This window comes from Equus quagga, unplaced genomic scaffold (genome assembly GCF_021613505.1).
Source record: "Equus quagga isolate Etosha38 unplaced genomic scaffold, UCLA_HA_Equagga_1.0 270_RagTag, whole genome shotgun sequence".
NCBI classification, from domain to species: Eukaryota; Metazoa; Chordata; class Mammalia; order Perissodactyla; family Equidae; genus Equus; species Equus quagga.
The window spans coordinates 1,299,010-1,325,776 of record NW_025799872.1 but is presented as its reverse complement, the minus strand read 5'-3'; the positions used below and the strand labels follow the sequence as shown (position 1 = coordinate 1,325,776).

The window sequence follows — 26,767 nt, the reverse complement described above, 5'->3', positions numbered from 1 at the left end:
GGGCGGCCCTGCCGCGCGCTGACTCCCGCCCGCCTCCCTGCAGAGCCCTAGCTCCGTCCCTGCACATCGGCCGAGAGGAGCCGCAGCGCGCGGTCGGCGGTGCTCGGGGAAGCCTCCCGTTGTCTTTCAGGGCCACCCGGGGAGCTCTCCTGGATTTTACTGCAGAAAGTACGGTAAAGGGCCATGTGGAGAGAGAAAACAGAAACGAAGGAGGTACTGAGTAAGCACTTTAAAATTACTGTTTCCTGTAGTGAAGACAAAATTAGTTTGCTTATTTATCTGCTTACTTAGCACTGCTGTGTATCTGCCTGGCACCCTCCAGATGTGCATTCATTCAGTACTCATTTATGGTCTAGGAACAAGTGTCAGGAGTTAGAGGAAGGGGTTTCATGTCCTGTTTCTAAGGGGTAACTCTCCATTCAGTAACTTAATTCACTTGAACATATATATTTAGTAGTTGTGTATCTTCAGCTTATTAACTGGAAGTACTTGGCATGTGTTTTGTTTTGCATTCCTCAAGTTGCCACCTTGTTCAGGTAGTTCATTTTTATCATTTGTCCAGACAGTCCAAAGTAGACCAGGAGAGCTCCCAGACACGTGTCCAGGGAAAAAAGGTGGAGTTGACAGGTCTGATTATTTAAAAACTGGACTGAGAAACATTTTATGGTACTGTTGGAAGGTATGGGAAGACTAAATCTAGAAAAAAGTTGACGAGTGAAAAGAAGAGATTTTAGGAAAAGTTAAATGTGGTCAAAATATATAGTTGGATTAAAGAGCTGGATCCTCATTTTCACAGTAGGAAGTCATTAGGTAATGTCTAAAAGTGAAAAACCAAGAAATCAAGCATAAGCATATTGGGTAGAAATATGGAGATAAGTATCAGAGGAAACAGAATTATTGAAGGTGCTTGTATCTGCAGAGCAGGAATGGGGATGGGCAAGGTTGCCTGATGTCATTTATTTGTCTGCTTTGGAGATGAAGGGTGTGACATTTAAAGGTGGCCACAAGTTCTTTGACACTCCTCCCACGACTGAGACGTGAGTCTGTGTACCCTCCCTGGGAGTCTGGGTGGGCTCAGCCGTGAGAGACTGACAGCATCTGCTTCCTGTTCTGAAACCTAGTTGCTATGCTGTGAGGAAACCCATGGACAGGCACTGAGTGAGCAAGCCATCTTAGAAGTGGTTCTCCCGGCTGGCCCCATGGCCCAGTGGTTAAGTCAGCGCGCTCTGCTTCGGTGGCCCAGGGTTTCACTGGTTCAGATCCTGGGTGTGGACCTGCCACTGCTCATCAAGCCATGCTGAGGCAGCATCCCACAGAGAAGAACTAGAAAGACTGCAACTAGAATATATAACTGTGTACAGGGGGATTTGGGGAGAAGAAAAAAAAAGAGAGAAAGACTGGCAACAGATGTTAGCTCAGGGCCAATCTTTAGAAAAAAGAAGTGGATCCCCAAGACTTAGAAGCAACTTAAGTGCCCATCAACAGATGAATGAAGATGTGGTATACATACACACACACGAGAATACTACTTAGCTATAAAAAAGATGAAAGTTTGCCATTTGCAACGTGGACGGACCTTGGTGGTAGTATGCTCAGTGAAGTCAGTCACACAGAGAAAGGCCATTACAAGACAATTGTATGATTTCACTCACACGTGGAAGATAAAGACACACAAAGATACGGACAACAGACTGGTGGTTACCAGAGGGGAATGGAGCAGGGAGAGGGTGAAAGGAGTAAAGGGGCATATGTGTACAGCGATGGATAATGACTAAACTTTTGGTGGTGAACACGATGCAGTCTATACAAAAGTGAAATTATGATGATGTACAGCTGAAGTTTATATAATGTTCTAAACCAATGTGACCACAATAAAAAATAAATAAAATTGAAAAAATAAAAAGAAGTGGATTCTCTAGCCCTGGCTGAGCTACTCCAATGACACTACATGGAGTAGAGATGAGCAGACCCTACTGAGTCCTGACCAAACTGCTTATTTGTGAGCAAAATAAGTGATTGTTACTGGGATGGCTTGTTATACAGCAACAGATGAGAAGGTATAAATGTAATCTACATGAAGAAAAGGTGGAACATTTGGACTATTTGTCCTGCTGAGTGGTTCCATTCTCCATGAAGCCTGAAGTCTTGAAAACAGAAATCCCAAATGACTCTTCAGTTACTTAGTCCCTTAGACCCTGTTTATTAAAAAATGCGTGTCCTGAGCACCTACTATGCGCTAGACACAGTTCTAGGCAGTTGGGACATAACTGGTTAAGAAACCAGATGACATCCCAGCCCTCATAGTTTATATTTGATCAAGATGTACATCAATAAATAATTTCAGATATACACATTGTAGCTCAATGATATTCCCTTGCGTCTGTATAACACAATTTTGTACAGAGCCCAGTCTGATAGGAGGCTATATATCTGTCTTGAATCCTAACCAGGTTGATTTAATGAAGTATTAAATCTGCTTCCCTATCTGGACTCAGGGTCCTGACTTCTAACTGTGACTACATATCTGTCAGACACTTGGCTTTTTTCATAGGCCTCTGGTCTGACGAGAAGTTTGGGATTGACAGGTCTGCCTCCATCAATTTCTGGAGGCCAAGGACAGGAAAACTGCATTTGGCATTCTTTTCTGGTCCTCACAGAATTCACCTATGATGCTGGTCTGAAATGTCCTGCATTTCAGTTGGCTCTTCACCAGAACACAAGTACGGAACTTAGGGCTGACTTACATTGAACCTTGTAAACAAAAATGAAAAAATGGAGGTGAGGTATATTTGGTACAATCAGAAATAAATATTTCAAGTAGTCTATAATTCACACAAAGGATAACTTGGAAAATAAAAGTGCTCTGACCCATATATTTTAAAAGGCTTTATGTAAACCTTGCATCAGAAGATGCCAATTAGTAACTGAGGATGGAAGGCACAGAGATTATATACAAAAGTATTTTGAGGGACTATCTTGTGCTTCATTTAAAAAAAAGTTCAGTTTAATTTTTTGAAGTAATTGCTTAGGAAGACAGACAGAGGAAATCCATAGAAAAAGACAGCAACCAGAATGGAGTATCCACCAGCCAGATTCTGAACAGTCCTTCACTCTGATTGTTCTTTCTCAGCTAAAATTTTCTGGATCATTCAATTTCCATGGTGAGCCTTGTTCACATTCCATATCAATACTGACACTTAGGATTTTGGTTTCACTCTCCTTTTGGCATCTTTATGTTTCTTCTGACAATCCTAGAAAAATAGAATATCAAAAGCTCTTACATGCCACAACTAGAAGGACCCACAAAACTAAAAAATACAGAGCTATGTACCAGGGGGCTTTGGGGAGAAAAAGGAAAAATAAAATGTTTAAAAAAAAAAGCCTTTGTTTAAAATAAATGTAAATCATTTTCAAGGTGTTAAGTATCTATAAAGTAAAATTTAGGTTATTCAGTGTCAGGGCTGTGGAAGCCATTTTGGAAATACTCACTTGGAATGAACAGGGAACACTCCAACTTTTGGCTTTTAAATGTTTACAATTGAAACTGTAATTCAGTCTTTCAATCTCACGACTTCCTATTACTTACTGAGCATGGCTGGGACTTGGACCAGTCATTCAGTGGTGTCTCTCTTCAGCCTCCTCACCTGCACCATGTGCGGGTTCAATTAGACAATCTCTAAGTTCCCTTCCAGCACTATGATTCTGAGTGTTTAAATCATGTTCTCAGTTGTGATCCTTTCTGTCTTGAGTTTTACACTTTATTCCCATATTCTTACACCACACAAATACTAACACAAAGATAACACTATATCTATTTTAGGGGACAATCAATATGGAGATACAATTACTCACCATACGCAAGTTGTTTGTTCTGGCCTCCCAAGAACTACTGCTAATATTACTTCCCACTCCTCTCCAGAATAAGGCAGAACCTACCAGGGGAAAATCAAAAACAATGAGGCAGCAAATTACCAAAACAGACAATATTCTAGTGCTGGCATTATCAAGGTCTTCAAGTCTAGTGAAGACCTCCCCCCCCCCCATTATTCTAATTTTCAAAAATATTTCATGTGTTTCTTACAGAATGAAAATGTAGAACAGTTAGGACTCTACTGTTTATATTCCATTTACTGTTATGTAACTTGCTTTCTGTTTGTCTTAGGCTCTAGGAAATGAAGAGTTCACCAACAGCCCCAGAGTTTTCACATGAACTTTCAGGGTACTAAAAACTTAGGAGTTTTGTATGTGTAGCGTCTAAGAAAGTCCCTGGAACAAAACAAGCCCTTGATGATAATGGTGGTGAGGGAGGGATAAGTGGGAGCTCTCCGTCCTCCAGAGCTTTACAAGTCAACAGGCATCAGTCTAAAAGGGGCTAACCCACATGACACTGCAAAGGGTCAGACGTTTCCCCAAACAGTTCTTACTTGGACGCATGTTGCTGTATCAGAATGCGCAGTGGTGAGAGCCCTACTATTACTGTTCTCTACCACTTAATCAAAAAATGGACTTACCGTGAAGTCTTTCATCATTCTTAGAGAAAAAGAAAAATCTAGTAGTCTCTTTCTCAGGTAATGATACTTCTCTGAAGTGAGAGAGAGAGAGAAAGATTAGTTGGTTAACTTCAATATTTAAGAAGAAATGTTTAGATTAAAAACATAAATGAACTATTCTTTAAATACATCTGCTCTGTGCTTTGCTCATTCTGCCCTGAGTTAAAGTGACCCCAACCCTCTCTCTAGTCAGCATTCTCCTCTTCTACCTGAAGCTCAGGTAGCGAAGACTCCTTTAAGTACAAGCTCCATCCTCCCCAGACTGGCTGCTGTTACTTGCACCGACCACTGCTACCCCATCTGCCATTGTTTCCCGTGAGGACAGCCAGCCAGTGCAGCATCCTCTCTCCAGAGCAGGGGCTTCAGTGTCAGGGGCTCTCCTCCTTGTGCACAGTCACATGCCCCACCTGGAGCTCTCCGAATCTCAAGGGAAAGGAACATGCTCCCCATTACAAAAAGGCTAGAGGACTCTCTAAAGGAGCTGAGAGAAGAAAACTGTCTTGAGAAGATAAGCTTGGATACTTCCATAATATTTCTAAAGCATGTCTAACTCAGATTTTACAAATTATGAAATATACCTGCAGAGAAACAAATTACTTACCCAGGGCTGGGCTTTGTCTCATCTGTTTCTTCAGTAACATTGTCCTCTTCTGAACTGCTGTCTTGGAAACGAGGGGCTCCCTGCCAGGCAATCTTACCAGGCTTCAGTGTCTCAACACTATAGGTCTCTGTATTGTCATGACGACAAAAGATGACAGGACTGTGAACAACCAAGTATTTCTGAACACACACCTTTGATTACGTTCACCATGCACACATTTATCTAAATTTCCAATGTCTTAATCATTAATTTAAAATAGGTAGTATCTTTTCAGATTTTTCAATATTAATTGAGGTTTTTTTTAGCATTCCTAGGTTGATCTGATAAGAAATACAGTAATACTACAAAAATATATAAAAACTAAAGGTTTATGAATGAGCAACATAGTTTAAAACAAACGAAATAAGTGTGGCACCTACTGCTAGCATGAGAAGCCTAAAATATAACACAATGCAGTGAAAACTGATTTCCCTCCTGCTTATTCATAAACAAGAAAAGGAACATGTTTATATTTTCAATTCCCAAACCCTCTGTCTAGAACTGCTGAAAAAGCTACTGCTATAAGATGTGGACAATCACGTCACGAGTTCCCCAAGTTTCCCAAATACTTAAAGCTCATCTCCCAGGCTGCCAAGGAGTCTTAGCACTCGTTTCAAGGCCAATTCTCACACTTGGTTCTCAAAGTTAGAGATGAATTATAGTCACTATTCGTTATCATGCCAACTTCGTTCAACAGTGGAGGACTGACTCCAGTACTCAAATGGACAGCAGAGCAAGAGAATAAAGCAGAGCACAGCACAGGATCTACTGTTGTCTTTAGAACAATTTTTGAAAACTACTAGATTGTATCTCCTGTTGGAGTACCAAAGAGCTGGCATTTAATACTAATCAGCTAAACAAATGGATGCTATTTAACTGCTGGTCTTTAAAGTGGAATCCATTGTGGTAGGTGTGCATGTATTCTGCTATACAGGCACATCCTGCTTTTCACAGTGAACTTCCAGAAAAGCTGCACCTCCACCGTGAACACCAGGTGAGAAGCAGCCTCCTAGATAACAGGTGTTTCTAACTTTTGGCCCAGGTTGGCCTTCAGAAGTAAACCTACTGAAAGGAAATGCAAAATTGTACACAACGGTGTTTATATTGTCCTTTAGGTTCTGGCAAATCTCCAAGGATAAAGTTTGAAACAACTGGCATATTGATGACAGCATATTTATATAAAGCCAGGGGCACCTATCTCTTGCCCCACCACACAGCACTGGCTTTCTGTAAGTCACAGCATCTCCAACTGCATAAGATACGAAGCTATTTAAATATATGATTTCCATGCTTCTTCAGGACTATTTCTACTCAACAGAAGAAGGGATGCCACACGTTATTCTCTGGCTTCCCTTCACACGGCAGCTAGCTAGACATCTCCCTTAAATGCAACAATACTTTTTAAACACAGCTCCAGTCATGTGTTTATCGTCACATAATACTGAACCTCATAATGTTTATCTAGGTTGAAGACAGAATCCCTTCAGCTAATGTTAAATTATTACACTTAATGCAAACTCAGTCAATTAAGTTCAAACTGCCTGAAATGAAAATTTTTTTTAAAAGTACCTTCCTTTACATCTTTAGAGTCTGCATCAAAAAAGGAGAAAGTGAATCCACCGGGTTGTTCGGCCCCAGTGGTCAGAGCTGCAGGGTCATGGACTTCCTCAGCCTTCTCCCCACCACAGTCCTCGTTCCAGGGCACGGCATCCTCCTTTGCACTGGCATCTTTTGTAGTTTGGAATATGTCTTTTAAATCCGTAGCAATGTTATAATACATTTCTTTAGACACTTCAGGTAGCTTCTCAGTTTCCTCCCTTTTCTTCTTCCGTTTTGCTTTACTGCATTGACATATACAGACGTGCAACACAAAGAAACATTCAATTTTGGGAAAATATCCAGAAATCAGGAAAGGAAAAACACCGTGGATAACTTTAATTCCATCCTTTCAACAACCAAGAGGATCCAAGAGGATTTATATAACTTCTCAAAAAAGGAGAATCATGGGGCTGGCCCAGTGGCATAGTGGTTAAGTTTGTGTGCTCTGCTCTGGCAGCCTGGGGTTTGCAGGGTCAGATCCCGGGTGCGGACATACACATTGCTCATCAAGCCATGCTGTGGCGGCATCCCACATAGAAAATAGAGAAAGACTAGTATGGATTTTAGCTCAGCACCAATCATCCTCACCAAAAAAAGAAAAAAATAGGAGAATCTTGACCAAAAAGCTTTTTATACACAAAACTATGTCAAACAGCTCTGAATACTAAACATAAACCATATTCTCCTATCTTACCCTCTGAATTATATTTCAGAAATTACACCTAAGATATTAGCTTTAAGTAAGAAAATCATTTAATTGCAATGACCCTCAGCTTCCTCTTCTACAAAATGAACATGTTAAATCAGATGACTTCTAAGAACTTTTCAAATTCTAAAGTTCTGTGAATTTTATGAAACTGGCATAAAAAGACTTAGTTATAATTCACTCTTAGAAATGAATTATAAACATGCTAAGTCTAGTCTGTTTTGGAATGAAATTTTTATATTTTTATGTTACCATGCTCTATATTTAGGATTATGTTTTCTTCTTTGATCTTAGATGAAAAGCTACATGGCAGTTTCCAATATCAAGTTTTTAGCTAATAAAAGATTAAAATCCTTTTTCCTACTAGAGTCCACTCCATAGATTATGAATAATATCAGGCTAAAGTTCTAACTGTATTACTTAAAGTAATAAGTAACAAGATACCCTAAATGATCATCTTATTGGTGGAGGCTACCTCACAGGGAAAAACTTTTAACACTTCATTAAATAAACCAACTTGGTTAGTATTTAAGAGAGATATGCCTCCTATGAAACCAAGCCTATAAGGCAAATGACATGAAATTTAAGAAATGGTTTTTAAGTAAAGATCAAATCTAAGACTCTCAGGAAAACAAGGTCTAAAGCAGGTATTGGCAAACGACGGCCCACGGGCTGAAGCCAGGCTTCTGCCTATTTATGTATAGACTGCAAGTTAAGAATATTTTTTATAGCTTGAAGTGGTTGGAGAAAATAACAAGATGATTTCATGACATGCAGAAATTATAGGAAATGCAATTTCACCATCCTGCTAACAGTTTTACTGGAACACAGCCTCCCTCATTCATTTACGCGTTGTCTATGGCTACTTTTCTGCTACAAAGGCAGAGTGGAGTCATTGCGGCAGACTCCATCTGGCCTGCAAAGCCAAATGTATTTATTATCTGACCCTTAACAGAAAAATTTATAGACCCCAGTCTAAATATAAAACAAAAGCCTTCAAGACCCTCGATATAGCTCAGAAACTTCAATTGCTCAAATAGGGCTTCTAAGGAGTTTAAAGATATTCTTTCTCAGCAGTCTCATAGAAGCCCACAGTAAAAAATGGCTTATCTCAAAATGATTTGTGGGTTTGGCTTTTGTCTAACGGAGTGAACCCCAAGAAGATTCACAGAAGACTAACAAAGATTTTAAGAGAATTATATTAACAGAAACACCACTAGTTTGAACTGATATAATGAGACAGTGCACAGTGAAGAGGCTTTTGGACTCCTACATTCCTACAAGCAAAAAGCAGGAACATTACTCAGCTGCAAACACATGCTACCGTTCGTGGAAAAGGAAGGACGATCCAAAAGGCAGAGTCAAGAATCATGGAGAATTATTTCTAGGCCCTCAGTTCTAAACAGAGAGCTCCCAGCAGTTACCTGTCTAGAGTTCAGAGCTACTACGGAGCAGGGACTCCTCTGTGCCTCTTGTCTTCCTCTGCTGCACAGCAGTGCTTACGGTGGATATCCTATCCTTGTTCCAACACTGTTTGTTGGAGGAGGGGATGAAAACTAGTCTCTTCAGTTCACAGGTCTTCTGATCAAAAAACCCTGCACAGGTGCTGTACTCAAGGAACTACAGCAGATAAGCCTCATGTGTACCTAGATCTGATCTGGATGACAACATCCTGGGTTTTGGACTGATATTGTAAAGAGGTGAGACTTCTGGGGAGTCTAGGGAAGGTGTGAGCAAATTCTGCATGTGGCAGGAATAGGAACAATTTGTGGCCAGAGGTCAGATTGTGGTGGCTTTACTATGTCCAGATTCCTCAATACTTCTCCCTTTAAGAGGTGGCACTTAACCCCACCTTCAAAATATGGGTTGGACTCAGCGACTTGTTTCAAGAAAATGAAATAAGGCAGATGTGTCAGTGTGTGACTTCTAAGACTAGGTCATAAAATACACTGTGGCTTCCTCCTCCTTTCTCTTTTAGGTCACTTGCTCTGAGGGAAGCTGGCTGCCAGGTTATGAGGGCACTTAAGTAGCCTAATACAGAGGCCAACACAGTGAGGGACCAGCCAACAGCCATGTGAGTGACCCATCTTGGAAGGACATCACCCAGACTCAGCCAAACCTTTCAGAGACTAAGCCCCTGGCAACATTTTGACTGCAACCTCTCCAGAGACCCTGGCCAGAACCATTTAAAGAAGCTGTTCCCAAATTCTTAACTCACAGAAACTTTGAGACAATAAATGTTTGTGGTTTTAAAGAGGCTAAGTCTTGGATAATCTGCTATGCAGCAACAGACAACCACTACACCCTAGATATAAGTAAAAACAAATCTAATATATAAAATATCCCCCACTTATGTACTGTGTTCAATGTGCATTATCTGAAACAACATAAAAATTTTACACTGCGGGGAATATTTATGTTACCTCTACCTTGGTCTGATATGTGATTCTTTTTAAAAGAAAACTTTAATTTTGGAACAATTTTAGATTTACAGAAGAGTTGCAAAGATAGTACAGCATTCCCAAACAAACTTCACCTAGTTTCCCCAACGGTAGCATTTTATATAACTATGATGCAATTCTAAACACTAAAAGATTAACATTGGTATGTTACTATTGACTAAACTCAAACTTTATTCTCATTTCATCAGTTTCTCTACAAAAGTGTTTTTTTTGTTCTAGGATCTAATTCATGATACTTGCCTTTGTGATTTTTTTTTTTTTGAGGAAGATTGTTGCTGAGCTAATATCTGTGCCAATCTTCCTCTACTTTATGTGGGATGCTGCCACAGTATGGCTTGACAAGTGGCACTAGGTCCGCGCCTGGGATCCGAACCTGCGAACCCTGGGCCACTGAAGTGGAGCACATGAACTTAACCACTATACCACCAAGCCAGCCCTGCCTTTGTGATTTTAACAGTAGGAAAATGAAGGAATTAAACCAGCCAAGTTACTCGTTGCTTGATATATTCGCCATATTCATCAAAATGACAGCACATCTATACATAGGAAATAGAAGCTCCCAACACACTGGAGGTGTAGCGATTGAATGGTTGCCCCAGAAAGATGTCTGGTCCCTAATTCCTGGAACCTGTGAATAGTACCTTTTGTATTTGGAAAAAGGGTCTTTGCAGAGTAATTAAGTTAAGGACCTTACAGCCAATTATCCAGGATGATCCAGGTAGCCCCTAACGCAATCACAAGTGTTTGTGATTATACAATACAAACGAAGAAAGAGACACACAGAAAAGAGGAGGCCCTATGAAGATGGAGGCAGAGATTAGAGTGATGCAGCCACAAGCCAAGGTGTACCTTGAACTGCCAGCAGCCATCTGAAGCTAAGAGGGAGGCGTGAAATGGATTTTCCCTCTGAACCTCCAGGGGAACACAGTCCTTTCAAAAACCTTCATTTCAGACTCCTAGCCTCCAGAACTGTGAGAATTTTTGTGGTTTTAAGCTACCAAGTCTGGTAATTTGTTACAGCAGCCACAAGAAACTAATACAGGTAGGAGGCACCATCCTAGAGCACATACCGTCATTTACATGCATGAGCTCCTTTGTCAAAGGGAAGACCCTCTCTGCCACGTCTAATTCCACTCTGACTTTTCCCTCCCTTGGTCTTAAACTAAATGCAGTGTCGACCAATGGATGGGATATTGGTTACTACCTACTGTTCTCCTTGTCTGAAATGAGATTAATTCATCTGATCCTGCTACTAAAAGAAGTGGCTTGATTTACCTTTCTTTTGGTTTATCATCTCTCTTTCTTTCATAAGTGGCATGGTCATGCCGTGTTGGATCATAACGTATGATGTCTCTATGTAAAAAAAGGAGAGTGATAAGTTGAAACAGATAAATCAGCACAATAATACAAAAAATTAACAGCAAATTATAATTCAACACCACGGTGATTCCAATTTTTGAGCAAGATAAATCTACACAATATCAAAGAGTATCAGGAGCTTGTTAGAAACCACTGTATTTAAATTACCTAGTATTAAGTTTCCCTGGGTTTTTTTATACTTACATAGTTTTTTAATACTAAAAGTTATTTTAAGCATACTAAAGTATATAGAGATAAAATGATATACTATTGGATTTGTATAACATGTTTCAGTGGGGAAAGCAGGGCAAGTGAGGAAAGGTGTAGAAGAGGAGACTGGTCACATGCTGGTATGGTAGAAGCTGGGCGATGGTACAGGGGTTTCACTACACTGGTCTCCCTAAATTATGTTTAAAATTTTCTGTAAGAAACAGTTACATTTATGTAGTTTTACAGTTAAATTTAAGCCACTGTCAAACTGTTTCACTAATGGAAGCAATGCTGCTATGACATCTAAGTACATAAAGACAGAAATAATTTAAGATTCATTTCTTGAAGTAAATCTTTGGGTCAAAGGTAAATATATTTTTAAGAGTCTGATACACATGGCCAACTGCCCTCCCCAGGAAGTTTAAAATGGCCTAATTTTAAACTGAGTTCAAGAAGGCATTTATAGCAAAGGAAAACAGGATGGAATGGGATAGAACATAAACCATACTTAAATTTCTTAGCAGCTACCGATCCTTTGCTCACAGAATTGCTTAAGTTGATGTGCAAAACACTCTGCACAACATTTAGGGCTTTCAACTTCTCTGCAGCAAGCTCTTCTTCCTCGGCAGTTTTCTTTTCATTTATCTCTTAGAGGGAAAAGGATAATTAGTGATCTCTTGGCAAACATAACTTGAGAAGTCTCAATCATCAAATATCTATCAATCACCCAAACATATGCAAAGCACACTAAGATAGGAAGATGAAAAGTAAAGCCTAATTTTGCTAACCTCCCTATTTTCAGGACCCTCAACGCCACAGTGAATTCAGAAATTGCATGACCAGCAAACAAAAAGTTCCACTTCTGTTTGCAATTATGAAAATCAAATCTGGATTTAACGGCTTTCAGCATAAAGTCTAAAAGTTTTTTAGGGTAAATACTGGCAAACATAGAGCAAGATAGTTACAAAGCTAAAGTGATTACAGACTCTTCGATTTTTTTAAATTCTAAAAATGTAATCTAAATTACATGTAAATCCAAAAATGAAAGATAGTGAAAGATGGTAATTTTAATGATTATTAATATGTTAGTAGATAGTTGTTTCAGCCTTTGATTCAGTAATAAATACATCAGGAAGAGAGTCATAGGCCCTCCACACAGGGGCATCATGGAACCCTATAAGCTGTTATCTTCAACTACTAGAAACAGACAAATATGAGAGAACAAAGTTAAACAGCTACTTTGGATTATAGACAGAAATACAAAAGAAGTCTAAGCCTTAAAGACCCTTTCAACCTCCTTGAGGATATAAACAACCAAGTAACAGAAACTAGAACAAGATGCTGATTTGAGTAAGTTCTGTACAGTGATGCCTCCAAAGTTTCTAAAAGTTCCAAGGAGGCAGAGATTATGTTCAACTGGATCAAGAAATGCTTTATAAACAGGCAGAATCTAAGGCAGGAGAGACAAAGTGGCTGCCTAGGGGTAGAAGGAGGGCATGCCAGGTGTAGGAAACAAAATGAACAGATATATTGAAGCAAGAAAGTGCAAAGAGTTTGCACTGCATTAGGTTGAACCACATGAAACTGCTAATATTCAACAACTTTTGACTCTGAAAAGCAGCATTTCAATTTCAACTTCATAATGACCATTAGGAAGTAGAACACAATGCTGGAAAGGGCTCAAGGTGTTTGTAGGCTGGCCACACCACTTATTTTGCAGGACAGTCTCCTCAATTCACAAAAGATTGTGCCTGAAAAGCTGCAAAGGAAAAAAACAAGGCAGAGGTTCTCTGTCTGCCCTGAGAATGGAAGTGCCATCCAGAGAAACAGAAGGGCCCAGAGGAGCTGAGGAGGTCGGCTTGGGACTTGCTGAGACCTCCTTGTTCTCACAGGAACGTCTCTGAGAAATAACGATCAGGCATTGAGAAAAGAACAGGTGGGAGCTCAGCACAACAGTCAGGAGGAAAGACGGCCCAAATCTGGAAAACACTCATGTCCAAGAGACGGCCAAAGCCACAAGGACTGACAGAAACTTGGGAGAGCCTACATCTGTAGGCAAAGGGAAAATGAGGAACCAAGAATTAAGAAGAAAATAAGGAAGTTATGATGCAATGGAAGCAAAGGGAAGAGAACCTTTCAAGAGGAAGTGGCTAACAGTGACAAATGCTACCAGCAGACTGAAGAGCTCAAAGCTTAAGAAAATGCCACTGCATTTGGTGAAGTGGTTGTTCACAGCTTTGAAGGGACACATACCAGAAGAGTTGTAAGGAGACAGACAGAAGTGGCAGAAGTTACGAAAGTATCCTCTAAATGCGGCTTCTAAATGCGGGCTATTCCCAAGGTTCTGCCATTCCTGTTTTCAACATGGAATTCTGAGTGAGAAGCTCAGAAGCATAAGCTTCTTATGGGTGTGGACCCTGGAGAATTTTCTCTCTCAACCCTGGTTTCCAGAAATGTGTAATACACGTAATAATCATCTCAAAGAATCGAGTCAAATCAGAGATTGTGTTCAATACAAAGCCAACTGCTTCTGAGTTTATTTTTATTTTTCAAGTTTAGAACTGAAAAACAGACTGGAGTAGCACCTTGAAAACTGACAGGGTTGAAGAAATGGCTTTTTGGGGACCTGAGACCTAACCATGTCTGTAGAAACAGGAAGGAGTTAGAAGGAAAGGGCAGGATGAAGAGATGCACATGAGAAAGGGGAGAACAGGAGGTATGAATGGGGGGAGTGAGATGCAGATTAGATGAACTCAGGAAGGACAGGAAAAGGAGTAAGGACAGAAGTTCTGAGATTGGAGAGGGAAGGAGGGAGCTCACTCGAGGTGGCCGTCCTCTTGGTCAAGTAGGAGGTGTGGTCTTTCAAAAAGGATAAGAGTAGGTCTTATAAGGAAGTTTGGAACCAAGGCTGTGAAAAAAGCTTTAGGAAGTAAAAAGGAACAGAATTAGTATGCTTCTGATAGCATCATTACTATAAGATATATTCAAATAAGGATGAATTCAAGTAGAATGGCTTTCAACAGTACAGGGCTTTTAAAAACCTGCACCTAGCACATAGAGCGGAGGGAAGATGAACACTCTTCCTTTTAGAAAGCCAGGTGAGAGTTAAATATCTTCCATGGCCTCACCCAGACCTGCCAATCTACTGCCAAGGAGGGACCTCGCCTTCTCTCTTATGCCAGGGAAGGGACAGAGGAAGGTGGTGCCTTTAGCGGAAATTATCTATTCCTGTCCTTTCTGGCAGCGTCAAGTAATTAAAATTTTCTAAATAAATTAATATGTATGAACAAACTCAAGGAGTATTGAGTAAGCTAAACATTGGATCGTAAGCTCTGAAATTCAATGTCGTGAGGTACAGTTTCTCTCTCTCTATTTTTTGTTTCCCGAGGAAGATTAGCCCTGAGCTAACATCCGTGCCCATCTTCCTCTACTTTATATGTGGGACACCTACCACAGCATGGCTTGCCAAGCAGTGCCACGTCTGCACCTGGGATCCGAACCGGCGAACCCCAGGCCGCTGAAAAGCGGAACGTGCGCACTTAACCGCTGCGCCACTGGGCTGGCCCCCAGTTTCTGTATATCTTAAGTGAAGGAACTACATTTGGTAACTTCTCAGGGTCCCCCAGCTCTGACATCAGAATTGTTTGGACAATTTACCTTCCTGTTCCTCTTCACTGTCACTTTCTAGAAATCGGGAGTCCATGCGAAATCTGTCATCAGTGCCAAAGTGAGACTGCAAATGCATGAGCTGCACAGACAAAACACATACACAATTGATGACCATATTCCCAAGAAGTCACTTTGAAAGAAGGCCCTACAAGTGGATATCCCATGCCCTGAAATTCACTATATTAATGTTTGTATAACCTCAACTACCCTTGAACCAATGAGAGAGGGTCAAAGAGGACTCACTCCCAAAATAGACACCTAAACACTAAGGTGCAGGTCAAGGTCTGTCTGCATTCACCTAGATTTAAGGATGCTGTCGAAAAGTAAGGACACAATGCAGGTTTTATTTTCAGTCTTCACTAACCTTCTGTCCAGCTCTGCCCTCAAACTGAGGTTTAATTCTGAACCTGTTACTATCATCTTCGGAACCAGATTCCTCATCGTCGCTGCTGTCAAACAGCTTCCCAGATGCTCTACCCACGGACTCCTGTTACTCAGATGAAGACAAGACAGAAATGTTTATTAATAACTGATGCAATCAACACTTCCTTCAATATGTAATCTTCCCCCTCGTATTTAAGAAACAACAACCAAGGAGCATCTTCCAGGAAAGGATGAATGCTGGTTAGGATGGAAACTCCTGACTCTGTGATATATACTCGGCCTCTTGGGTCACGAATCCAGAGGCTCCCAAAGCAGCCTGGATGGGGGGTGGGGAACAGTTATTATGTGTGAGAACACCTTCTGCAGGGTTTCACTCTGCAGATGTGGGGAGAGATTCATGTGGGAGAAAATCTCCAAAGTCCCTGTAGTCTCCATGTGTGGTGGTCGGGGGAGTCCTGGGTCTCATCGTGGTTGCTGGAGGATTTTATGTTGAGCCTGGCAGTTGTGTGGAGGTCTTGGTATGCAACAGGTAGAAATGAATCTGCAAAGGTAGAAGAATGCCCACACGGGCATCCTGAACAACTTACTTTCACTGGTTCCATCCCCAGATGGCTTTGCTCCTGAGTGGATGCCTCCTCTGTTTCACTGTCACTGTCTGAACCAAAGATGATGTGTGTTGGCTTGTCCTCTGGATGACCATCCTAGAGCAGTTGTCAAAAGCATTACACCTTAAGACAACCCTTCATCTCCTCCTCCTGCCAAATCTACTGCCCATCCTATTTTCTTATCTAGTGAATGCCAACATCATCCACTTGTTTCCCAAGATGGAAACTTATGACTTCTCTCTCTATATCCAGTTGATCACCAAGCTCCATCAACTGGATCTTCTTGGTATCTTTTAAATATGTTCCCACTGTCACTGCCTTGCTTCTGGTTCATGACCTCCTACAGGCTGTCCCGGGTCCAGATCTGCCCCATTCGATTTGCTGTTCTCGTCACGGCCTGAACAACCTTTCCCAAACAGATGCTGGCAAACTGTTTCTGTCAAGGGCCAGAGAGTAAATATTTTAGGCTTTGCAGGCCACATATGGTTTCAGCCCTGCATTCTTCTTTTAAACCCTTTAAAAATGTAAAAACCATTCTTAGCTTGAAGGCTATACCAAAACAGGCCATAGGCCAGATGGCCTGCCAGCTGCAGTCTGCCTACTCCTGTTCCAATGTATAGCCAACTACTTCTCTTCCCCTTGGTTAAATTCTTCAGTGTTTTCACTGCCTTAAGAATAAAGTCCAACCTCGGTAGCCTCTTCACAACTTGCCCCTACTAATCTCTCTAGCCCCATTTCTTGCCACCTCATGCTATATACATTTTAGGAACACTGACTACAAATACTCACTTTTGGACAAACTGCTCCCTTAAAGAAGAATGCCTTTCTTCTCCCTTCCCACCCTCTTACTTCTGCCCAACCAGTTCCCACTGACCCTTTCACACCACACTCAGTTCAGGCTGAGGAAGCCCCTCCCCACATCCTCCTGCAGAGCTGGTGCTTCCGTGTGCTGCCAGGGCACACAGGCATACTGCTCTCTGCCTGTGGAACTAAACTGCGACCTTCTGCCCACTACACTATGACTCAATAACCACCTGAGGCACAGACCACAACCCTCATTCTATAAATCCAGCACTTACTGTGAAGGCCTGGAACCTCACATGTACCTAACGATTGTTCATAAAATGAATAAAGGCTCATTATAGTAAACCTTGGTAAGACAGAAATCATTTGGCAAGTGATTTCTATGTAAATTCAGACATACTAAGATGTATCACTTAACTATACCAGTTATAGCTTCTAAAGGAAAGGAAATTATGAAAAAACTTTAGATAAAAACAAATTAAAAACATCTTTAGTAAGCAGAATCCAGTCTCACTTCTTTTGGGATATACTAAAGGTATAGGGTGATAAAAGCTTCTAACTCAAGGACACAAAACACAAAACTGGTGGGTGCCAAGTCACTGAGCTCTACAGGGGCATGCTATGCTCATGGTAAGAAGGGAGGACTGAGAGCGCTTGGTAGACCCACACTGAACACACACTCACCACGTTTGCCAGAGCATCGTGAACCAGCTGCTTTTGTGCTTCTCTTGCTCGCTGCCTCGCCGCTAAGGCTGCCAAACGCTTCTGATTGTCTTCAGCATGCTTATCCTTAGCATTAACACTGGATGGACTTTTAATAGAAAGTGCGGGGTCAGTTTTGCTTCCTTGAGTGTCCCTCCTGGAGGCGGCCTCAGGCCATGTCTCAGGGGCTGTGCAGCTGCTCAGATCTGGCCTCTTTCTGGAGCCCTCTCCTGTCTTTGCTGTCCTGTGGCAACAGTCTTCCTCAGAGCCTATCTTTGGAGTCTTTGCACCAAGACTTAAAGATTTCTTACCTGTTAATGGCAGAAGACTAGAAACAGGATTTCCACTTCTCTCTTCTGAACTGTTAGGGGACACCACCTTGTGATCCTGGCTCTTTTGAGGTTGAATATGGGTTGGATCATTTGCCTTCTTTGCATGTTGGAAAGGAGTCAGTTCACCTGATGAGCCATTAGCATACGGGGGCCCCAGTTCCATGAATATGCCACCAGGATCCTCAGGTTTCAAGCAATTCTGATCTTTAGTATTATTGTTAGAGGCAATGATCTCTTTCATGGATTTTTTCACTGATTCCTTTCCATAGAGACAGCCTATTCCCTTGAAAGCCTGGAATTTTGGCTTTAAGTTGTTTGCCTTTGGTTTCTGTTTTCCATGGGTGTTGTCTTCTTTTAAAAGGGAAGCCACAATCTCCCCAGGATGAATACACTGTCGACCTGTGTGGAGGCTACAGGGAGTCCTGCGGCTTTTGGAGGCCCTGTCACACTTGGTGGTGGTTTCCTGGCCATCGCTCTCAGTGTCTTCTTTTGGAGCCTCCAGGTCACTGCCAGCCAACTGTTCCAAATCACCTAAAGTGAGATTCACACGTGCACAGTTTCTCATCATGGCATTATACTCCTCATCGTCTTCAGACTCAGGTGATTCTGATATAGAATCAGCATTTTCACTGCTACTAAAGTCGGACGGAGACTTACAACCAAGAGGCTTAACTTCTTGACTGATGGCTAGCTCTATGTTGGTTTTTCCTTTGTGTACTTTAATACAATCATCAGAAGGCACATGGTTTTTTCTATTTTTCAAAGATTTCTTGTGTATAGACTTTTCCATTTGTGAAAATTCTGTACTGTTTTTGACCTTCCTGACATTTTTTTTCATTGCAATGATTTCATCTGTATCTCCTGAATCACAGTCACTATCATTTCTCAAAACATCTTCACTATCAAGGCAGGAGACATTATTTTTGATGCCTAAACCTGATAAAGAATGAAGTTTGTGAACATCTGATTTGAAATCATCCCTAACAACTTCAAAGTGATCATCTTCAGATTTATTTACTGAAGACCATATAGCTCTCTCTTTTTCCTCTCTTGCAATCATTAGTCTTAATTCATCTTCAGAATCGATATCATCATCAGACAAGTTATTTCTGTTCCTGGTGGTCTCCAAGCCAGAAGTCTGAAAAAATACATGTTTAAGTTTCTGGCTCTCAGAATCAGGTACCTGGGGTGATTTAGGCAGAGTAATGAGATCACAGGGTGTTTTCTGTGCTGCCTGTTGCTGTGTTGAGGATAGACTCTCCATTACCCTACTGGGTCTTAGTCTCATAGCCAGAGATGCAGTGGAACTCTCATCCTTCTGCACTGTTATCATCTTCTTGGGAGGGCTGTGAAAGTCAGAGAACTCTCCTCGCCGTTTCTTACTCATAGGATCATTTCCTCCTTCCAGTTCCCAAGTGAGGTTGGATATAGGGGTGGCATTTGTGAAATCCTCCCCTATCTTCTTTAAGTTGTGGCAGTATTTTGATGGATCATACTTTATGATGTTACCAAAAGTCAAGGAACAAAACAAAGATGCTAGGTTTTAGGAAAACCTATCAATCTGGTGAAGTAACAGGAATACTGTTTAACCCTCAGTTTCCTGTCAGACAAAACAAGGACTTCACTAGGTGACCACAGGGTCTTTGAAATTGAGTTTTCTATGCCATGTCCAGAGTTAAAACCAAGCACCATTAGTATTAATCAGAAGGAATTACTTGGGTTGTACATAAGTATTACAGCAAACTGATTCAGATTTTATTCTAGATACAGAGGCCCCAAGAATGTTTTCTGTAAATCCGAGAAATGCATCCACTGAGCTGATACTCTAAAGCAGAATACAGAGGGGAATCCACAGGAGTACAGCTAGACACTGCGCACCCTTGAGTCTCCAATTCTTTTGGCCATTCCTGTCTTCTTGATACTGACCCATCCTAACTCTGATTCTCCTAGCTCAGTAACATCCATTTTACATTCTACTCACTGTCTGTAGTACATTCTTTAGGTCTTTAACAGAAAGTTAGTAATTCTTTACCAGGCCTGTTATCCAGAAAGATTCTTGTTGATGTCAACACACTGTGATGACAGTTGGCATTTGCTGATTTCCTAAAACGTGTAAATAGGCAAGTGTAAGTTGCTTCAAGCTATTACTCCTGAAAAGTCTCTGTTCATTTAGTATCTACTGAACACATGCCAAATATGTGAGGTGTGCCAGTGTCCACTGTCTCTCAGCTTCACACTGTCTGTCAATACCCTCCTCTTTGTTCAGTGGCTGCCACTAGTGGGAAGCCGGCACGTGGAGAGGAAGAAAGAAGTCAGTGTTTCCCTGATTTTAGTGCCACTGGCAAGGATAGTAGAAACACCGGCTTTGGCCAGGGCTCCAGGGACCGCAGTGGCACAGTAGCTGTAAGCCATAAGAACATGCCCTTTCTGCTTCTCTAGCCCCAGGCTAGTGGTTTGCTGCAGTTATTAATCTCTGGACAACCTGACCATCATCAGCTTCTTGCTCCTCCAGCACTTTTAAACCAATTGCATGTATACATCTGCTCTGTTCGAAGTACCTGGAACTGCTTCTGCTTCCGACTGACACATGGTTGAAGCTACAGGATACCCAAGCCACACCCTCTGCCCACAAGTCCATGATGCTAGGAATCTGAACTCATGTCCTCAAGGGAACGGGCACTTGAATTTACTCATCCTGCATTCCATACTATTTCTCTACCCACCATTCTCCTGCCCGTCTACATACTTCAATCTACCATTTTCCTCTTTCCTATATTTTGTCTACGAATGTAAAACCTACCCCAATTCCTCCAAAGCCTTCTTTAACAAGGACCCTGTGTTCCCTCGCCCTACTTGAGCTCTTTTACCAATGGCTCTGAATCATGTCAAATGAAAGGAAGGACATATAAATTAAGATATGCTTCTTTGACAACCATTGTTTCTATCACTTACTTGCACAAAACCTTATCACATTCTCTCATTATTCTCTAACTGTCTCATACATGTAGGTGGGTAGGTCTTACCTTGCCTAGAAACTGGGAACATTAAAACTGTTAAACACCTAAACATTTACTGACAGAGGGAGGGAAATTCTAAAGGTAGGAAGTAAATTTCTCCAAGTATCAATCACTGTTAAATAACAGTTACTCTGAAAGGCCAATTTTGAAGGATATTTTACGTTTATGTTGATTCTTTAGGTGAAGGACAGGTAAGACTCTTCCAAATTTACTCACAACCCAATTCTAAAAGAAAAAAAAAGAATGTATTTACTATATATATCATAAATCTGAAAGATTAACCACTCTGCATAAATATAACTTTAAAAACATTTAAACTCACAGTAGGCCATGATTACTTTTGGGTTTAATCTTCTGAAGATGAAACATGAGTCCTCAAAAAAGTGTATAAAGAAAGAAAAGAGAAAGAAAAAAAAAATTGGGGCAGCTATCAATCCCATATAAACTATGTAGGATGCCACACAAAAACACCCGCCGTTAAGAAGGCAAACTTGGATCTGCCTGTATGTCTCGCCTTTGTCCCCTGGGAGACCTGCCTCCATTTGAGTTCCTGATTTCTCTTTGTAAATAAGGGGAAAACTGTGCTTACCCAAGGGCTGTAAGGCACTTTGAAGACTATAAGCACAGTACATTAACTGCTTCAAAGCAAGGGAAAAAAACAACTGCTTTAGACCTGCTGCCCAGGCTTACAGGGTCTCAAGAGTCAGTTCCTGGGCTAGTCAGGCCACCAGAGAAGACTCACTTTGTGACCTGGTACTTCTGTCCCAGGCACAGCTTTCACATGGAAATCCACCACTCCCATCTTCTCCAACAAGCTGGTGTTGCCTGTTCTTGATTTTTCCTTCTTTGCTTTCGCTTCTTCTCTCTCTTGGGCCAATCTGGATCAAAGAGAAAATATAAATAAAGGAGTAAAAATAACCAATCATGCTATTAACAGTGCATTCGGGGTTTTTTTTTTTTGATACTATAAAGCTGTTTAACTTTATAGTGATCGTTTAGGGTCTCTCAGTTTTTCCCTTTCAACTTATGCACTTTCGCATTTTATCTATCCTCAATCCCCTCACTGTTCTTCATGAGGAAGAGGTGTCTTTCAGAGCCCAATCTGCCAAGTCCCGATTACTTCTACCCTCATATCGAAGAGAATGCAGAATGCAATCTCAACCTTCTGATTCAAACTCCCCCACCTTATAAGTCAGACCTGGATAACTGCGCTCACCAGTCCTCACTGGCTTCTTCACCTCTCATCTGTCTCCTTTACGTTCCACCTTCCACAGACACTTCAAGGCAGCAGCACTGCATGCTCACCCTGCTCAGGACTGAGGCCTCAGTCCCTGTACATAGTAGGTACTGAAGCACTGCCGAATGAAAGTCCCATCACTAACCTGTTCACAGAGGCCTCCAGACGAAGAACAAAATCAAATTCTCACCTTTCTTACCAGACCACTCCCTCAAAACATGCCTCCAGTAGGCTGCCTGGCTCTTGTTTTAGACCTTAGTTTTCATTGTGCCATTTCCTTGGTCTAGAACAATCTTACTAACTCTCCTGGTCACTCCATCTATATATTCCTACAATGTTTCCTATTTTGAAAGCTCCCAAACTCATAATCTTTTCCCCCTAAGAATACCTTTAGAGATATTAATACTCTCTGACACTGCCTTGCTCTTAAATTGCTTGCATAATTAATCTTATCCCTCTCACACAGGGATTTCCTATTATCTTTATACCCTTGTATGACACTCACATTAATAGTCAAAATCAACATAAGCATTTGGTAGTGTCTATTAAAATTTTAAAGGTACATAACCCTATGACACAGAAACTCCCTTTTCTAACATAAACCCCAGAGGAACCCTTGCACATATGCAGGAGCCATTCTCAAGGGTCATCTATTAAAGCATGCAAAAGTGGAAACAGTCTAAATGTCCATTCATGGGGGATGACCAACTACACAATGGTACAGCAATTTTCTGAAATAGTACTAAAGAAGGCGGAAGATCTACATCACCACAAATGGCTGTGTTAAAAAAGAGGAAATAGTACATATTTTTATAGTTTAAAATGTACATACATAAATACATCACATTATCTTTTTTTGTTGGGGTCTGGGGTCACAGTTAAGAGAAATTTTAGCTCTACTTGTAATGTTTGAATTTGCTAAGACTATAACAGCATATAACTTGATAGTTCCAAATCAATTAACTGTATAAAACCATCTTCAATATAAAGAAATAGGTTTTAAATCCATATAAAGCAAATCTTACCTGTGCAAAAAACTTTCTTTTGCTAGCTGAATTTGTAGTGTTCCACCCTTCCATTTTGTTTTATTTAAGACAGACATACCTATAAAGTAAAGAATTATTACCCAAGTACATGACAACACAATAACACATTTCAGCATGTGCCTCTAAAATTATTCAGTACCAAGAAACGTAGACTTGTTTATCACAAAGAAATACAGAGGAAATAGAATGAAGACAATGAGACCTGGAGAGAGGCCCAGGTACTGGTCTCATCTTGACCACTTACCAGAGTCCTTACACTCCCTACCTCCCAGTGTTACTGCAAGATTCGAATGAGGCAAATGTGTACAACGTAAAGCAAGATTTGTCTATCATTTGTTTATAAAGTAACATCAGGAACCTCTGGTGAATGGCTGACATTTACTTAACGTTTCACTGTCATTTTCCATACCCAAACTATAAAACATTAATGTTATCTTTCTAGGGTGAATCAGAGGACAGTGGAATCTTGCAGCACCTCACTTTATTACCTTATACTAATTATCACTACACTAACTATCACTGTGTAACTTGCAAACAAATTAGGTGCAGGCAACTAAACTATGTCTCAACCGCTAGGCCCTTGTAGTTGCTTTTTCTCAGTACCTGCTATAGGCTTCCTTAATAACAACCAGTAACTGACAGACGTTTCTATTGGAGATACAATGCTAAGTGTGAAGGTATTACTCAATTTAATCTTCACAGCAGTATTATGAGGCAAGCAACATCTTTGTCATACATCAGATAAGCAAACTGGGGCTTCGAAGTTTAAATTACTTGTTACAGGTCACACATCAGAGCTGATGTATTCTTAACCATAACTTGTTTGTCATATCTATTTTCTCACTGAACAACAGACTAAATCAATTTCTTTTGCAAATGAAATTGCAAAAGGCTGATGGCCCTATTTCTCAGTATGTTTCCTTCTCAGCATCTTTTGACTTTTCAGCTTCTAAATAACTAGGATATATTACTGCATCAGTGGCAGTATGGATTATCTCCCTTTCCTTCTTCACTGAAGACCCTCATTTTGCCCTCAGCTTTACTAAACTTATCGATGCAGAGTTCATAACTTCAAGGATAGGGTCTCCCAAGGGTACACTCTAAAGCCTTCCAACAGCATTTAGCGGTAAGAATTAGCTGCCCAAGAAATGAACATGGTGGGGGAGGGTGGGTGTGGCATAATATCTAGTAGGATATGTGTAACAGTCAGTTTCTATGAAAGTTTGGTCTCTTCTCCAAAATATTTGAGAATACCATATTTGAGCAAACCCACGAGCAATGTGCTATATGTCTGTTGACACCAAACGGTATGAACCTAAACCTGCTAGGTTGTAGAATACTGAAATTTCCTTGATCATGGTTGACCCTCTGGGAGATTTGAAGTGGCTGTTGAGGTTTAGATTTAGAATGAAGTTATTCCAAGTTTCACAGTGACACGAATTGGCAAAGAGTACAAAAAATACATGACAATCTTACATTTTTTCAGGTCTGCTTCTGCTACCCTGATGTTGATATATGCAAAGACTTTCTGTAGGTTTCCTAAAAAAAAGAATAAATTTATTTAAAGTCTTATCCGGAGAATAATGTAAAAAATTATTAAGTTTCTAAGTTTAAAAAATGAACTCTTGGAAACTTCCTCTTTCAAAGAAAAACCTTATTTAGTCTTCAGTGGATATAAAGATTGCACTTTTCTAAGCATGATAATCAAAGTATTCCAAAAGAAAAGGGATAACAAAAAAACGTCAAGCAGCCAGTTAAGGAAACATTTTGACTGTCCGGATGTTAGTGGTATTTTACTCCATATGACACAATGAACATCAGAATGTTAACTCTGAAAACTGAAAGTTACAAGTTTTAGAAATCAGATATTTTGGAATTCAGATTTTTTTTTTTATTTCACAAATGTAATTCTGAGCTAGCTCCACATCATCCCTAACACCTCCGGGGCATGGGGCCGGGGACACACAACAGTGTCCTGTAAGGAAACACAGGGCACTTTCAGCGTGCAGGACTAACATTCACCTCTGGGGGGGTTCTTTGTTACATGACACTTAACCTGAGTTATACACGCCTTTACCCAGAAGGATTATAAACTCACCTTGCTCATCTTTCCGTGCGATGATCTCCACATCAGACACTTCTCCAAATCTGCTGAACTGATTTCGTAGGTCTGCCTCGGAGATGTTTGCGCCAAGGCCACCCACAAAGAGGCGCTTGGTCTCTCTGTCAGCTTTCATGAAGGCTGGGGCACACACTCAGTGTGTTCTGCTGGGAAAAATAACTTTCTATGTACGGCGAAGACTTCTTTCCCTTAGTTTTTCTCAAATCTAAAAAAACCCCAACTCCTTTCCCTGAACCTTCCGCCAGATCTGTCGCCTGGACCTGTGTGTTTCACCTCCTATGGTACTGCTTCTAAATTTTATCTCTGGAGATCCTGGTCAAGCCCCACCTCCGCGTTCTCCAAGAACGCCCCTTGGAACGCACCTCTACACACAGACACGGGGACACGCGGACGCTCCCCTTACACGACCACGTACTGCACTCACCCCTCCTCCTCTACTGATCCGTGTTGCTGGGCGTTGTCCCTTACTCACTTTAACAAAGGCTGACGGGAACGCGATGTGGCCGGTTAACATGCTCAAGGACAAAAGCTCTCCATCCCGAAGCCCCTCGGACACGCGAGAAGCAGGCAGCGTTACAAGTGCACCAGTGTCACGACAGAGGAGCGGGCACACCGCGCGCCAGCCTCGCCGCAACCGGCAGCGCGACGCATCCCGCTTTTCAGAGAGGGGGTCGGTCACTTTTGTAGCGCCCTTCGGGGAGTCAGCGGCGAAGCCACGGTTCTAACCCGGACTTAGTTTCAGAACTGTGATCCCAACGCTACACGACGGAGATCATCGGATGGAGAAGACGCAGGAAAACGTCCCCCGGGGCCCGGGACCTGAGGCCCGCCAAGCGCTCTCCAGCACCCGCAGGCGCCGACGCCGCTCCCCGCGCGTCCCCAAGGGCCTGCAGCCTCCTCCCGCACGCGCCCCTAGAACGAGCCGGAGGCCCAGAGCACGGCCCACATCCTCCTGGTGGCCGCCCCCAATCTACACACCACAGCCTTCTTCCTCCCGCAGACCCGAGACGAGGAGGGAGCGAGGCGCCGCTGCTCACCACGCCGCGTCCAAAGCCAGGCCGCCTCCGCCCCAACTTCCAGTCACGTGTCCCACCAGGCACCGCCTCTCTTCCTCCCGACTTGACTTTCAGCCCCGACTCCTACGGTTCCGTACCCACACTCCGCTCCGAGGGCTCTTTAGCTTGTCTCCCGTCCTTTGGGAGACTGCGATGCCTCCCCTACTCTGCCCTCAAGGTCCATCGAAGATCTCAAGCCCAAACTCCGGCATTCGTACCGCAGACGGTTATCAACCGGCGTTCCTCGACCCGGGACTACGGCGGCGGA

The 26,767-nt window shown here is 41.7% G+C and overlaps 1 protein-coding gene and 1 long non-coding RNA gene across 10 annotated transcripts; one reads left to right on the top strand and one right to left on the bottom strand.

The window, feature by feature from the left end:
- The first annotated feature begins 87 nt into the window (after positions 1–87).
- LOC124233903 (uncharacterized) lies at positions 88–9,752 on the top strand. 2 transcript variants are annotated; one of them, XR_006887175.1, is made up of 2 exons: positions 88–220; positions 9,474–9,752. It is a non-coding gene; the product is annotated as an uncharacterized LOC124233903 (long non-coding RNA). The 2 variants fall into 2 exon arrangements; XR_006887174.1 differs by having other exon boundaries at positions 92–213.
- On the bottom strand, positions 2,980–26,753 carry LOC124233896 (nucleolar protein 8-like). 8 transcript variants are annotated; one of them, XM_046651172.1, is made up of 17 exons: positions 26,598–26,753; positions 25,421–25,587; positions 24,799–24,861; positions 23,302–23,380; positions 21,782–21,917; positions 21,196–21,264; positions 17,673–19,526; positions 16,167–16,280; positions 15,560–15,682; positions 15,184–15,274; positions 12,035–12,173; positions 11,233–11,310; positions 6,760–7,031; positions 5,152–5,278; positions 4,512–4,582; positions 3,853–3,932; positions 2,980–3,251 (listed from the first exon to the last, which is right to left on the bottom strand). In XM_046651172.1, the coding sequence occupies exons 2-17, from the start codon at positions 25,557–25,559 to the stop codon at positions 3,198–3,200; spliced, it is 3,489 nt and encodes a 1,162-aa protein (XP_046507128.1). In that variant the 5' UTR covers positions 25,560–25,587; positions 26,598–26,753; the 3' UTR covers positions 2,980–3,197. The 8 variants fall into 8 exon arrangements, with proteins under 8 accessions (XP_046507128.1, XP_046507133.1, XP_046507132.1 ...); XM_046651177.1 differs by having other exon boundaries at positions 25,421–25,590; positions 26,598–26,749; XM_046651176.1 differs by having other exon boundaries at positions 26,482–26,747.
- Positions 26,754–26,767: the final 14 nt, after the last annotated feature.

What these genes read in the sequence shown, in the direction of transcription:
- LOC124233896 (XM_046651172.1), bottom strand. Translation starts at nt 25,559, where the DNA reads ATGAAAGCTGACAGAGAGACCAAGCGCCTCTTTGTGGGTGGCCTTGGC. An exon ending in AGAAGCAGACCTGAAAAAAT is followed by an intron (nt 23,381 to 24,798) that starts GTAAGATTGTCA and finishes TTTACTTTATAG; the next exon opens with GTATGTCTGTCTTAAATAAA. An exon ending in AGAATCAACATAAACGTAAA is followed by an intron (nt 19,527 to 21,195) that starts ATATCCTTCAAA and finishes ACTTTTGGTAAC; the next exon opens with ATCATAAAGTATGATCCATC.